Source organism: Mizuhopecten yessoensis, unplaced genomic scaffold (genome assembly GCF_002113885.1).
Source record: "Mizuhopecten yessoensis strain PY_sf001 unplaced genomic scaffold, ASM211388v2 scaffold1429, whole genome shotgun sequence".
In the NCBI taxonomy this organism is placed as follows: Eukaryota; Metazoa; Mollusca; class Bivalvia; order Pectinida; family Pectinidae; genus Mizuhopecten; species Mizuhopecten yessoensis.
The window spans coordinates 328,584-344,167 of NW_018404042.1; the positions used below are offsets into that span (position 1 = coordinate 328,584).

Sequence of the window (15,584 nt, forward strand, 5' to 3'; positions counted from 1 at the left end):
TATATCTACCCACAGTCCAGGTATGTCTTATTACCCAATACAGATATGTATCTACCCAAAGTACATGTATGTCCTATTTCCAGATACACAGGTGTATCTACCCACAGTACAGGTATGTTTTACAACCCAATACACAGGTATATCTACCCATAGTACCGGTATGTCTTATTACCCAATACACAGGCTACCCATAATACAGGTATGTCTTATTACCCAATACACAGGTATATCTACCTACAGTACAGGTATGTCTTATTACCCAATACAGATGTGTATCTACCCAAAGTACATGTATGTCCTATTACCAGATACACAGGTATATCTACCCACAGTACAGGTATGTTTTACAACCCAATACACAGGTATATCTACCCATAGTACAGGTATGTCTTATTCCCCAATACACAGGTGTATCTTCCCATAGTACAGGTATGTCTTATTCCCCAATACACAGGTGTATCTTCCCATAGTACAGGTATGTCTTATTACCCAATACACAGGTATATCTACCTACAGTACAGGTATGTCTTATTACCCAATACACAGGTGTATCTATCTACAGTACATGTATAAATTATTACCCGATATTTACTCACAGTACAGGTATAACATTATCACATAAAGATCATACAATATGTGTCCGATAACAGACTCTGTATTTAACTTCTACAGATGCAATCACAATCTACACTGACCTACTACACAATCTATGTCTTTATCACTGTATAACTGTCCGATATAAACAGGTAGATCTATGCATTGCCGCAGGTGGGCGTATCCAGGGCAGAATTGTTTTCTATATTACGTACCATTCAGCCAGAATTTTGAATTTCTGATCAAAACCTTTACAATGTAATCAAGTAAGTGACATATTTATCAACAGAGCAAGAGGGAAGTACATCATGTGATTCATCTAGGGCTGGACATTCTGAGTGTGGAACGGAAAGCCTGGATACATCATCGCAGTAATCTTGTGACATCATGAATCATGAGGTAGTAATTATATAATGTTTTTACATTACTAAATGTTTAACAAACATACACTACTGGATGAGGCAGTAGAGCCAAGTTTTCGTTTCTTTTCATCAAGTCTTATTTGTGAGTGTTAACTGATAACTAATCATTTAGCATTTCATCAAAATGGCAACCCCTGAAAGTCAAATTTCTCTCCGTATTAAAGGTCAAACGACATGTGTTCACCACAAGGGGAGAGAACTGGATTTGTATTGTGAAAAATGTGAGGAACCCATCTGTCCAAAATGTCTTTCGTCTGTACACAAAGGCCATCTCGTTTGTGAGCTAAGTGAAATCACTCCCCAGAAAGAACCAGACATTAAAAACTTTATAGACAGAACAGAAAAGAAAGACCTTGTGCAAATTGGGAAATTCATTTCCTCTACTGATACACTCCTTAACGACAACACCAGTACTTTTGAGAAGCTGTCACAAAGGTTAAAAATACAAACAGATAAATTAAAACAAGAGCTGGACATGCTTACAGAACAGACACTCTCTCTTTACCACAAAATGGAAGAGGATAATACCAAGCTGATAAATAAATACAAACAGGACCTGGAGATGTACGAGAAGCAACTCAAACAACAACTTCAGGAATGTAAAGCAGCTCTCCAGCGTGATTCACACATACAGATTTATGATACATTTTGTGAGATCCATTCTCCTACACACAGTCTCCCTGTAAAACCTGTCCTGGGTACTGCCAACTTCATTCCAAATGGAAATCCTCAAGATCACTTAAAAGAAGCCTTGGGAAAAGTGATCACCTCAGGTCAAGGTCAAACTTCAACTGACCAGGATCGGTCAGTCTCAACATCTGATGATCTGGGACAACCCTCTACACAACAACAACGGTCAGGAACAAAAGTGCAGAAAGCAGTGACAACATACAAACTACTGCCACAGACCAATGTAGTGGAGGAGTGGTGGTCTTCATGTGACATTGGTTCTATATGTCCCACCACTGATGGTGAGGTGTGGACCAAGTACATGGACACATTGACTCTCCTGGACAGGAAGGGTAAAGTAAAACAGCAGGTCTATAACAGTGTCAGGATAAGTGACATCAGTCTGTCACCAACCACACACACACTGTGGGTCTGTGATTATAATAACAACATCATGGAGCTGGTATCAGGACGACTGACACACAGATTCAGTACCAAGGAGTTTCCCTTGTGTATATGTATTACAGCCAGTAACCATGTCATTGTAGGGATGTACAGACACATCTCCAAATTTACCACAGATGGCAACATGGTGTGTACTACTATGGCTAAAGGGACTGGTAAACCATTAGTGTGTTCACCACGCAGGATCTCAGAGAGTCCTGTCACTCACAATGTGGCAGTCGCTGATTTCAGTCGTGAAAGTGATGGTGGTGATGGAAAACGACATGTTGTTGTGATGGACACTGATTTCAAGGAGTTGTTTGTATATAGAGGTGACATCCCCAGTACATATACACCAACACCACAAACAGGAGGTAAACCATTTAACCCTTGGGGTGTGGTGTATGACAGTGTGGGGAACCTGATCATAGGGGACCGTGACAACAAAAGGGTCCTACTCATCAGTGGAGGTGGTGAGTTCCTCAGGGTCATACACACAGACAAAGGCTATACATGGGCTGTAGGTGTAGACAGGGAGGATGTCCTGTGGTCAGTGTTTGATATATGGGGTATCAGCATAGTCAAATTACTACAGTACAATAGTATGTGACACCTGTAACCAAACAACTAGTGTATCTAGTTACCATGACAATGACATGGAAATCAGAGACAAAAGAAAACTTATCATTATTACAAATCAACTACAGATTGGGTGACAATCACAGGACTATCAGTAAAACGTCTAAACTACAGATTGTGTGACATTCATGGGATTATCAGTAAAACGTCTAGACTACAGATTGTGTGACATTCACAGAATTACAAGTAAAACGTCTAGACTACAAATTGTGTGACATTAACAGAATTATAAGTAAAATGTCTAGACTACAGATTGTGTGACATTCACAGGATTATAAGTAAAATGTCTAGCCTACAGATTGTGTGGCATTCACAGGATTACAAGTAAAATATCTAGACTACAGATTGTGTGATATTCACAGGATTACAAGTAAAATATATAGACCACAGATTGTGTGACATTCACAGGATTACAAGTAAAATATCCAGACTACAGATTGTGTGACATTCACAGGATTACAAGTAAAATATATAGACTACAGATTGTGGGACATTCACAGGATTACAAGTAAAATATCCAGACTACAGATTGTGTAACATTCACAGGATTACAAGTAAAATATATAGACTACAGATTGTGTGACATTCACAGGATTACAAGTAAAATATCCAGACTACAGATTGTGTGACATTCACAGGACTACAAGTAAAATATATAGACTACAGATTGTGTGACATTCACAGGATTACAAGTAAAATATCCAGACTACAGATTGTGTGATATTCACAGGATTACAATATCTAGACTAGTGGAGCAATGTGGTTTATTATGTTACTCTATACAATTTACCTGGATATAGATGGTACATATTATCATCTAGTTAAACATACCTGATAGATACAGGCCAAATGTTATTATTTAAGCTATGGAATCTTCAGAAAATAAGCGCCCATATCAATCTGACATACTTTAAATCCTGTCGACGTATTATTGTATCTAAATGTACGGAAATAAGGAAATGTAAGGAGAAGAAACAACTTTGTATTGTATAACTCAGTGAGGTTAAAAACTATTCCTGGAATGTGGTGAAAGGAGAAAACATATTGAACTTGACCAACTCAAGTGGACCTTAAACAATTTAGAAAGATTTTGAAATGTAATCCCATTACCTCCCTTTGGGCCCTAATTTTAGGATTCGTACAGATTTCAAACCATGAAAATAGAAAGTTGAAATGGCCCCTTTGTGTCAATAATCAACTACTGTAATCTTAACACCATTAACACAAAAGCTATTTCTAATTGTTTATTAATTACTGGCAGATTTCACTATTAGACAAAGTGTACATATGGACAAATTCCCAACATATTTGACTAAGTAAATGTAGAAACCGTCAACCGATGCGATAGCTGTATGCTATCAAATGATATCTTTAGTTTAATTCCATCATTTTTAAATCGAAAAGGAGATAGCTGTGATTGTGAAAATGTCGTCCTCTTCAAAAACTTCCACTTTATTTTGAAGGAAAAAACTTGCAACCGAATGAGTGTCAAATAATAATAACATCTATCTATACAATTTCAATATAAGCCACAGTGTGTAATGTGTTTAATATGTTTTGTGATAAGTGTTTTCGGTTAATTTGTGTTTGTTTGTTTCTTACTTGTGGTTGAAATTCCACAATCAATGATGAACTCAACGTAAATGTGATAACGGTTTGATCCATATGGTTTATGATTCAGTTATATTGTGTTTTCAAAACACATTCTCCTGAAATTAAGGATCATTTTTAGGAAAATTAATAAAAAAAAAATCAGTGACAATACATTGTTCATTGTATTGTGATCATCCGATAATATATTCTTTCTGTATTGCAAAAAAAAAAAGTTCAAATTTCTTCAGGATATTTCTATTTAAAATAAAGTTACTTGCCTATTTTCTATAGCAGAGAGTTGTTATTTTATATTTCCTCCCCCCACCCCCCGATAAAATCACATCTGCCATGGTGATAAGATCTGTTGATTATAAAACCTTTGCACCACCCAAGATTTGTTATATTGATTCATTTTCCACAATTACTGGGACTAATTTTGAATTGTTCTAAATCCCTCAAAAGCTTGCAGCCTGTAATTGTATCTGTACAATATAGAGAAAATAACATCAACTAAATGGGAAAATAACTTCACAGAGCCTGTATACAGATGATTGTAAGAGAATGCCAAAATCTTCCATCGCTATACTGTTGCTGAAGTAGTGCTTGAGGCACGGCAGTCTAGTGGTAGGACGCCGGGCTCGTGACCGAAGGGTTGCGGGTTCGAGTCACAGCACGGCACTGTGTTGTATCCTTGAGCAAAACACTTTACTCCGCTTGTTCCAGTCTACTCAGCTGTAAATGAGTATGTGGTTGGGTAGTGCTAGAATTGTTGAATTCTAGCTGTGTGGTCCAAAATGGCAGCACAGGCTGTATGCATATGCTCCCCAGGAAGTTGAGAAAGATATTGGCTGGTTGCAAAGACCCTATAACCATGGATAATAATTTGTTAACCGCTTTGGTACTACCTACGAACTAGGTTGTGATACAGTGGTATATAAGAACCTCAAATCATTTTAATATTATTATTATTATTAGTGCCTGAAAAGTGCAAAAAAAAATAAGTGATCCACTTATAAAAGCCACAAAGTATGAACTACACATGTACTGGTGATGTTAAAGATCCCATCTAAAGTTTGTACTTAACGAGGAAGTTGTGTTCCGGAGAAATGGTATCTCACATGTTTTGCACATTTACTTGAGGTCAAAGGTGAAAATGTAGGACAACATGACTTTTTGTGACATTTTTTCCTTTTCAAAGTGTACAAGGATGCTACGTGTAATGATCCCAGGTGAAAAAATGAGATACTTTTCTGACAAGAGGTATCTTATGTTTTACACTTACAACTGAGGTCAAAGGTCAAAATGTAGGACAACATGAACTGTTTGGCCCCACTTTGCTTTCCTGTGATGTACATAAACCAGCATACCAAGTGTGGTTGCTCCAGATGTAAAAATGAAGGGGTGTGTTCTGGAAAAAGCCTGGGACAGACAGACACTAAACATAACCATATCCCAACCCTTGCTGTGGTGGGGGATACAAATTGTGGGGCTCTCTACCTTAAATAAACAAAAGGCTCAGAGGGCCTGTACCACTCACCTGGATATTTGAGCAATCATTGGAAAAAATTCTCAATAAAAGTAATTTTGCAAATATTTCCATATATCAAGTTTCCTTGGCTTAAGAATGTTCCAGACTAAATGAAACTTTATACTACTCTATCACAGTATGCTACTGGTCAAATATCATCACCTAGGGCCGCCTGGTAATGCAAAAGAAGTTGTTCCAAGATTTTTAAATATTTGACCCCTTTCACCTTGAAAGTAGATCAAGTTTTTTTTATTTAGGGAAAGTTAATAGCACTCCATCCTAGGTACCTACTCAGTACTGGCCAAGTTCATGACGCTAGGTTCTCAAGTTTTTAAGAAGTCGTTCAAAGAGAAAAGTTGACGGACAACAGACATGCTAGGTAAGCTAAATACTTACCAATTTATCATGAAATATCAGAAGAACTACCGTACCTGTTCTGTATCAGCTCTGTGTTGCTGGTGTGCCTCAACTATTACCACGACTGTTCCTGGACGTGTTGGGGGTGGAGGAATTAGCCACATTAGATGTGGACTCGCTCATCACTGTTCTCGAGTTGGTCACGGTTGTCTGGTCTCGGGTTGGAATTAGAGGGATCTCAACTTTATATACCTCCACAAGTTCCTTTTTGAGAACAGAAACAATTAAAAGATAAATCAATTTAAACAGGAGCAGCAACATTTATATATCAATAACAAAATTGTTTTGAAGGAAAAATGATCACCCGCATGGGAAATATATTTTATTTATAGTGAGGTCATGTGATGTACATATCCAATAAAATCAAATGAGTTGATCATCATGTATTACCAATATGATAAATATGAAGGAAACGATATACGTTTCTGTAAACTAAATAAAACTAACCTTCCACTCTGCTGGTGTGATGGACAAGATGGCTTGATGTTTGGACATCTTGTCAAATGTCTCTGCATTTCTCTCCTCATCACTGATTGGCTCTAAACAAATGCAAAATACAGGGATTAATGCAGGAATGGAAATAAGGGGAAATATTTGATGCAGGTGCATGACCAGTGTTCAGCAAGGGCTGCAGGCCAGAGCCAGGGGGAGAGTACGAGACGAGGGCATGACCAGTGTTCAACGAAGGCTGCAGGCCAGAGCCAGGGGGGAGAGTACCAGAGTGGGGCATGATCAGTGTTCAGCGAGGGCTGCAGGCTGGAGCAAGGGGGAGAGTACCAGAGGGGGGCACGACCATTGTTCAGCGTGGATTACAGGCTGGGGGCTTGGGGGGAGTACGAGGGGGGGGCATGACCAGTGTTCAGCAAGGGCTGCAGGCCAGAGCAAGGGGAAGAGTATGAGAGGGGGGCATGACCAGTGTTCAGCGAGGGCTGCAGGCTGGAGCCAGGGGGAGAGTACCAGAGGGGGGCATGACCATTGTTCAGCGTGGGCTACAGGCTGGAGTCTTGGGGAGAGTACGAGAGGGGGGCATGACCAGTGTTCAGCGAGGGCTGCAGGCTGGAGCCAGGGGGAGAGTACCAGAGGGGGGCACGACCATTGTTCAGCGTGGATTACAGGCTGGGGGCTTGGGGGGAGTACGAGGGGGGGGCATGACCAGTGTTCAGCAAGGGCTGCAGGCCAGAGCAAGGGGAATAGTACGAGAGGGGGGCATGACCAGGGTTCAGCGAGGGCTGCAGGCTGGAGTCAGGGGGAGAGTACGAGAGGGGGGCATGACAAGTGTTCAGCAAGGGCTGCAGGCCAGAGCAAGGGGGAGAGTACGAGAGGGGGGCATGACCGGTGTTCAGCGAGGGCTGCAGGCCCGAGCCATGGGGAGAGTACGAGATTGGGCATGTCCATTGTTCAGCGAGGGCTACAGGCTGGAATCTTGGGGAGAGTACGGGAGGGGGGCATGACCAGTGTTCAGCGGGGGCTGCAGGCTGGAGCCAGGGGAATAGTACGAGAGGGGGGCATGACCAGGGTTCAGCGAGGGCTGCAGGCTGGAGTCAGGGGAAGAGTATGAGAGGGGGGCATGACCAGTGTTCTGCAAGAGCTACAGGCCAGAGCCAGGGGGGGAGTACCAGAGTGGGGCATGGATGACATCTTTAATTTTTGTTTCTCGCTGTTCATTATAGATGCTTAGAATTGACCACCGGATATACATTAGAATAAAGCGTTTGTGTGACTGTTTAGATATTGTATACCGTAAACAAGGCTGGCTGTAAACAGTGTCGTAAAATATCAGCAGTGACCATTAACATGAACACGAGGAAAATGAAAGAAATCACTCAGTCGAGGAACTAACAGAAATTAACAACAAAATGGAACCAAGACAGATATTCATGTGGTAGTATTTTAGTTACAAGTAGGGGGATTTTTAACTGAGATAAGGGAAAATAAAGCTTAAATAGGAGGAAATATTGCAGAAATTGGAGAGGGGAATTGACCCATATCCTGCCACAAAAAAGGCCTGTATATATCCATAAATACGCTTTCTCGAACTCGTAGGGTCAAGATAACTAGTTCCAGGAATACATGGTATTTGTTGAATCCGAGGTTCGACGGACGTCATAATTTTTGTTATCAGGTGAAACAAACGGACAGCACGGGCACTGCAACTATCGGGGATAGTAGATGATAGAAGAAAAAAGAAGTTCAATCAAGATGACAGCATTCAATAAGATTAAAAATAGCTAAACAATGAAAACATATAGCCACCACTATTAAGATAAAATTAAAAAGCTGTATCAGTAACCTACTTATCGTCTTGACATAGTCTGCCATACTGTAATCAGCTATGTTAATTTTACAACTTATCAAGAACTCTTCGATCATTTTAAAATGAAGAAAATCTTGAATCCTTGTTATCATAACAAAATTAACAATCATGACGTATTCAAGTTTAAATATCTTTAAAGTTGGTAGAGAATCCGCTATGTGATTTCTGCTCATTATTGCCATGCTGAATTATGGTTTTACACACTAAGTGAATTAACACCTCCGCCAAATCATTGATGTCAAAACATCATCTGGCAAAAATATAAATATGCACACAAAATGATAATGCAGTTACAACAGGGTAACGGTACAGCTACTTAATGATACTGCCGTTAATCCTCTAATTATCTGACGTCCAGCCGACACCTGTATAAACACAATGAGCATGTGGACCGCAGCCTGTGCCTCGAGACATGTCGACAGCAGTGCTGGTACCTGTGATACACAGGTAAACTATCCGTCGGGTGTGACAGAATAGATAGGTTAATACTATGACCTTGAAGAGTTGGGGACAAATTATTGTTCGAGGAATAACAGTTTGACTAATTCAGGGTTACTTTACAAAAAATATGTACGAACTCGGTCGGGACCAAACGAACTGTTCAAGGAAGTGGGGATTTGACGGTATGACAATCTCAATAACGCAATTTCTGTAGCCAGATAATTTTTCTCATTTTATCACATGTCAATATCAATAGCTCCAATTTCTGTAGCCAGATCATTTATTTCCTTATCCAAGTTCTTACATTTCAACTTGTTGTGTTTTTTATTTGTTTTCAGCCATTATACTGTTACCATTAACTGATTAGACTTCAAGAGGAATAGAACAACAAACACCTTTACATACAAGGATAGGAATATCAAACACCTTTACATACAAGGATAGGAATATCAAACACCTTTACATACAAGGATAGGAATATCAAACACCTTTACATACAAGGATAGGAATATCAAACACCTTTACATACAAGGATAGGAATATCAAACACCTTTACATACAAGGATAGGAATATCAAACACCTTTACATACAAGGATAGGAATATCAAACACCTTTACATACAAGGATAGGAATATCAAACACCTTTACATACAAGGATAGGAATATCAAACACCTTTACATACAAGGATAGGAATATCAAACACCTTTACATACAAGGATAGGAATATCAAACACCTTTACATACAAGGATAGGAATATCAAACACCTTTACATACAAGGATAGGAATATCAAACACCTTTACATACAAGGATAGGAATATCAAACACCTTTACATACAAGGATAGGAATATCAAACACCTTTACATACAAGGATAGGAATATCAAACACCTTTACATACAAGGATAGGAATATCAAACACCTTTACATACAAGGATAGGAATATCAAACACCTTTACATACAAGGATAGGAATATCAAACACCTTTACATACAAGGATAGGAATATCAAACACCTTTACATACAAGGATAGGAATATCAAACACCTTTACATACAAGGATAGGAATATCAAACACCTTTACATACAAGGATAGGAATATCAAACACCTTTACATACAAGGATAGGAATATCAAACACCTTTACATACAAGGATAGGAATATCAAACACCTTTACATACAAGGATAGGAATATCAAACACCTTTACATACAAGGATAGGAATATCAAACACCTTTACATACAAGGATAGGAATATCAAACACCTTTACATACAAGGATAGGAATATCAAACACCTTTACATACAAGGATAGGAATATCAAACACCTTTACATACAAGGATAGGAATATCAAACACCTTTACATACAAGGATAGGAATATCAAACACCTTTACATACAAGGATAGGAATATCAAACACCTTTACATACAAGGATAGGAATATCAAACACCTTTACATACAAGGATAGGAATATCAAACACCTTTACATACAAGGATAGGAATATCAAACACCTTTACATACAAGGATAGGAATATCAAACACCTTTACATACAAGGATAGGAATATCAAACACCTTTACATACAAGGATAGGAATATCAAACACCTTTACATACAAGGATAGGAATATCAAACACCTTTACATACAAGGATAGGAATATCAAACACCTTTACATACAAGGATAGGAATATCAAACACCTTTACATACAAGGATAGGAATATCAAACACCTTTACATACAAGGATAGGAATATCAAACACCTTTACATACAAGGATAGGAATATCAAACACCTTTACATACAAGGATAGGAATATCAAACACCTTTACATACAAGGATAGGAATATCAAACACCTTTACATACAAGGATAGGAATATCAAACACCTTTACATACAAGGATAGGAATATCAAACACCTTTACATACAAGGATAGGAATATCAAACACCTTTACATACAAGGATAGGAATATCAAACACCTTTACATACAAGGATAGGAATATCAAACACCTTTACATACAAGGATAGGAATATCAAACACCTTTACATACAAGGATAGGAATATCAAACACCTTTACATACAAGGATAGGAATATCAAACACCTTTACATACAAGGATAGGAATATCAAACACCTTTACATACAAGGATAGGAATATCAAACACCTTTACATACAAGGATAGGAATATCAAACACCTTTACATACAAGGATAGGAATATCAAACACCTTTACATACAAGGATAGGAATATCAAACACCTTTACATACAAGGATAGGAATATCAAACACCTTTACATACAAGGATAGGAATATCAAACACCTTTACATACAAGGATAGGAATATCAAACACCTTTACATACAAGGATAGGAATATCAAACACCTTTACATACAAGGATAGGAATATCAAACACCTTTACATACAAGGATAGGAATATCAAACACCTTTACATACAAGGATAGGAATATCAAACACCTTTACATACAAGGATAGGAATATCAAACACCTTTACATACAAGGATAGGAATATCAAACACCTTTACATACAAGGATAGGAATATCAAACACCTTTACATACAAGGATAGGAATATCAAACACCTTTACATACAAGGATAGGAATATCAAACACCTTTACATACAAGGATAGGAATATCAAACACCTTTACATACAAGGATAGGAATATCAAACACCTTTACATACAAGGATAGGAATATCAAACACCTTTACATACAAGGATAGGAATATCAAACACCTTTACATACAAGGATAGGAATATCAAACACCTTTACATACAAGGATAGGAATATCAAACACCTTTACATACAAGGATAGGAATATCAAACACCTTTACATACAAGGATAGGAATATCAAACACCTTTACATACAAGGATAGGAATATCAAACACCTTTACATACAAGGATAGGAATATCAAACACCTTTACATACAAGGATAGGAATATCAAACACCTTTACATACAAGGATAGGAATATCAAACACCTTTACATACAAGGATAGGAATATCAAACACCTTTACATACAAGGATAGGAATATCAAACACCTTTACATACAAGGATAGGAATATCAAACACCTTTACATACAAGGATAGGAATATCAAACACCTTTACATACAAGGATAGGAATATCAAACACCTTTACATACAAGGATAGGAATATCAAACACCTTTACATACAAGGATAGGAATATCAAACACCTTTACATACAAGGATAGGAATATCAAACACCTTTACATACAAGGATAGGAATATCAAACACCTTTACATACAAGGATAGGAATATCAAACACCTTTACATACAAGGATAGGAATATCAAACACCTTTACATACAAGGATAGGAATATCAAACACCTTTACATACAAGGATAGGAATATCAAACACCTTTACATACAAGGATAGGAATATCAAACACCTTTACATACAAGGATAGGAATATCAAACACCTTTAAACATACAAGGATAGGAATATCAAACACCTTTAAACATACAAGGATAGGAATATCAAACACCTTTAAACTTTTGAAAAAAAATGACAACTGAAACTTCTATATTACACTCTTAAATATCAGTAAAACAAAAACGTTTGTCTTATAAACATAAATTTAGAACTATCATTTATTCAAGCGTTCTTTGATATTAAATCTTTCAAATAGATTTTGGAGAATAAAGATCTGATTTCAGTCTACCGGGCAAAATCAACAAGTGTAAATTCTACATTGTACATACCTATCAATGGAAGCCGATCATCGTCCAGATAAATACGAGCATGGCCGTCCTATTAAACAGAGAACAAATCATGTGTGATCTTTAATCTGTCCTACAACTGTGGACAGAGACAACCAATTAAGTTAAATCTATCATCAGACCATGGCCGAAAAAGATAACTAATGAAAACTTATTTGCTCAGTGTTCGATTATTTTTCACATTAATTGAAATTAAATCTCGAACTGTATTTCAGACAACAGGGAATTCCCCCTCTTATGTTCAACAATGAAAAGGGCAAAGTAAAATGGAAAGAAAATTGCTGTTTTACGATAACTAAAACTTGACGGACAGATGAATAGAGGTTTAGGCCCAGACATAAATCTGCTCTCATTATGTTTTTAACCTAAATATATAGATACATGTCATAATATTGCCTTTTATGTAAAATATGCCCCCTCAATCAATGACAAAAGAGATAATAACAAGGCATCACAAGCAATACAAATCCCCTCACATTCACACATTGCGACATATGTAAGAGGAAATGAAGTCGCTAGAGCGATGACAACGTTTTTCAAAAAATAGTAAAAGTGTCCCTGACCTTTAACGCAGTAACCCGAAATGCGAACTTGTTCAAGATATTGCCATACCAAACAGTTGTACCAAGTTTCATGAAATTCTGCTGAGGAATAACGTCGGTAGATCGATGACAAAGTTTTTCTAAAAATAGTAACAGTGACCTTGACCTCCAACGTAGAAACCCGAAACGTGAATTTGTTCAAGGTATTGTCATACTACACACCTGTATGAAGTTTCATGAAATTCCATTGAGGAATGAAGTCGCTAGAGCGATGACAAAGAGTGTAACATACTTATTACATATGTACGTACGGGCGGAATCCTATATCCCCTTGAACTTTCGTTGCGAGGGGATAATAAAAACAATTTTTATTTAATATTATCTGTCTTGGTAAGTTACCAAGGAGAATGTTACCTTTTGGAATCTAACACTCTGTATAACTTTTGTCTAACTTACCCTGACAAGGAATGAAGCATAGAAGACATTTTCAACAGTCTGACCGAAGGAATCTGGGTTTAGCACAAACTCAAAGTAGCAAATAGGCTGATCTGTAAAATAACAAATGTTATCATTTTATGGATACATGATCAATAGAATCTCTCACCCCCCTTGGGGGTGGTATAGGGGAATCTCAACCTGAGTTTGAAGACTCTTATGTTGCCAAACACGAAGCTTTGCCGAGTGTTTGGCAACTTAAGAATCTTTCCCCGTGGGTTGAGATTCCCCTATCTTACCCACAAATGGGTGAATGATTCTTTTTCTCTTAACCTGTTTTCCCCAATGTGTATCATATTATACACAATGTAATGATAACGTTACATGCTAAATTCAGGGTTGACGTGACGTTGATGGATTGTTGACGTAACGTCATTGTATTGTTGAAGTGACGTCATACCATTGTTATAAATAGGGGAATTCCCCCGTCTCAACCCTAGAGTGAGACAAGGAAATTTCACACCGGTAAAAGTGCGCATACACCTGTCCAGGGTAAGAGAAGGCATCTTCCGATATGACTGGGAGTCTTCGGGGGCATCAAAACAGCCATCTCCCATTTTGACACGGAAATCTCGTGACATTGATCTGACTATCATAATGAATTTCCATTACCTCTTTTGTCACCCCAAATTTGAGATAATTATGTGTAATAGATAGTGGACATATCATCAGAATTATTTGACACTTGTAGCCGAAATTAAACACATCTTCCTGATGCAGATAAGGAACCAAGATCAGGAAAACACAACAATTATCCTCAAGCATTTTTAAGCATTATTTATGTCTTGTAAGCTTTATAAGCGATTCCCTCCGACATGACAGTATATGTACTTGGCATAAGATTTAATTGAAACTTACCTCGAAATCGTCAGCATAATAACATGAATAGGTTTAATTAACTATAACTGACTGTTAAAATATATCGGTATGTTATTTCACGGAATTAGATTTAAGTCCGTGGTAATTTCTATTATCTATAATAAAAACTAGAAAAAGCCTGTAAGACATGAATGCCCCCATACAACTTTAATCACTGGATGGGACAGACATTGGCAACACTATATGCCCCCCATTTTACGGCGAGGGCATACAAAACCAGATAAGTGGAATAGTGTCAACTCCTGTTACCTACATTTATCATAAGATCTTGACTGATTTGTGTAATGAATAATGTTCAACTTATATGATTAGTAGAATAACTGTCACATAGGTTGGCTGTCATATTTGTCGGTTAATAAATTACGGTAATATTTGTATTGCTTTTGCTCATATCTCCATGATATCTTATTTATTGCAAAACTACTCCATTGCTTTAAAGAGTTTTTGGTTGTTAAAGATGTTAAAAACATCCATGGTGTTCTTTTCCCTAAAATATTTATTCAAAACATTTATTAAAGAAAAGACTTTGTGCTGTGATGCTGTGAAAAAATCTCCCGACTTTAAATCCCATCGACCTACTTCAAAACACAAATCTCCCTACTAGGTGTTCCGAAGGCATTGCATGTATGGTAATCTTCAGCAACTTGAAGGAAACTACCTGTGTAGTTGATTGGAAAAAAAAGAAACGATGCTACGGAAAAATATCCCTACTTAAAATCCAATCTCCCTATTTGGTGTTCCAAAGGAATGATATGTAGGGTAGTCAAACCTCGGTAGTTAATTAGATTTAGACATTCTAGTCCTGGTACAATGGTAGGCTCACAATAAAGTACCTCCCCCCC

At 37.6% G+C, this 15,584-nt stretch overlaps 2 protein-coding genes across 2 annotated transcripts in view; one reads left to right on the forward strand and one right to left on the reverse strand.

Moving 5' to 3' along the window:
- Positions 1-15,584, reverse strand: part of LOC110462131 (non-structural maintenance of chromosomes element 4 homolog A-like) — a 31,475-nt gene that overhangs the window by 7,941 nt on the left and 7,950 nt on the right. Inside the window, exons 7-10 of the mRNA XM_021515978.1 lie at positions 13,825-13,916; positions 12,809-12,857; positions 6,754-6,845; positions 6,321-6,510 (exon numbers count right to left, since the gene is read on the reverse strand). Coding sequence (XP_021371653.1) covers positions 6,355-6,510; positions 6,754-6,845; positions 12,809-12,857; positions 13,825-13,916 — 389 coding nt within the window. The 3' untranslated portion in view covers positions 6,321-6,354. The remainder of the gene's footprint in view (positions 1-6,320; positions 6,511-6,753; positions 6,846-12,808; positions 12,858-13,824; positions 13,917-15,584) is intronic.
- On the forward strand, positions 728-3,175 carry LOC110462124 (tripartite motif-containing protein 2-like). The gene has a single exon (XM_021515964.1). It carries the CDS (start codon positions 1,141-1,143, stop codon positions 2,737-2,739), a length of 1,599 nt encoding a protein of 532 aa, XP_021371639.1. The 5' UTR covers positions 728-1,140; the 3' UTR covers positions 2,740-3,175.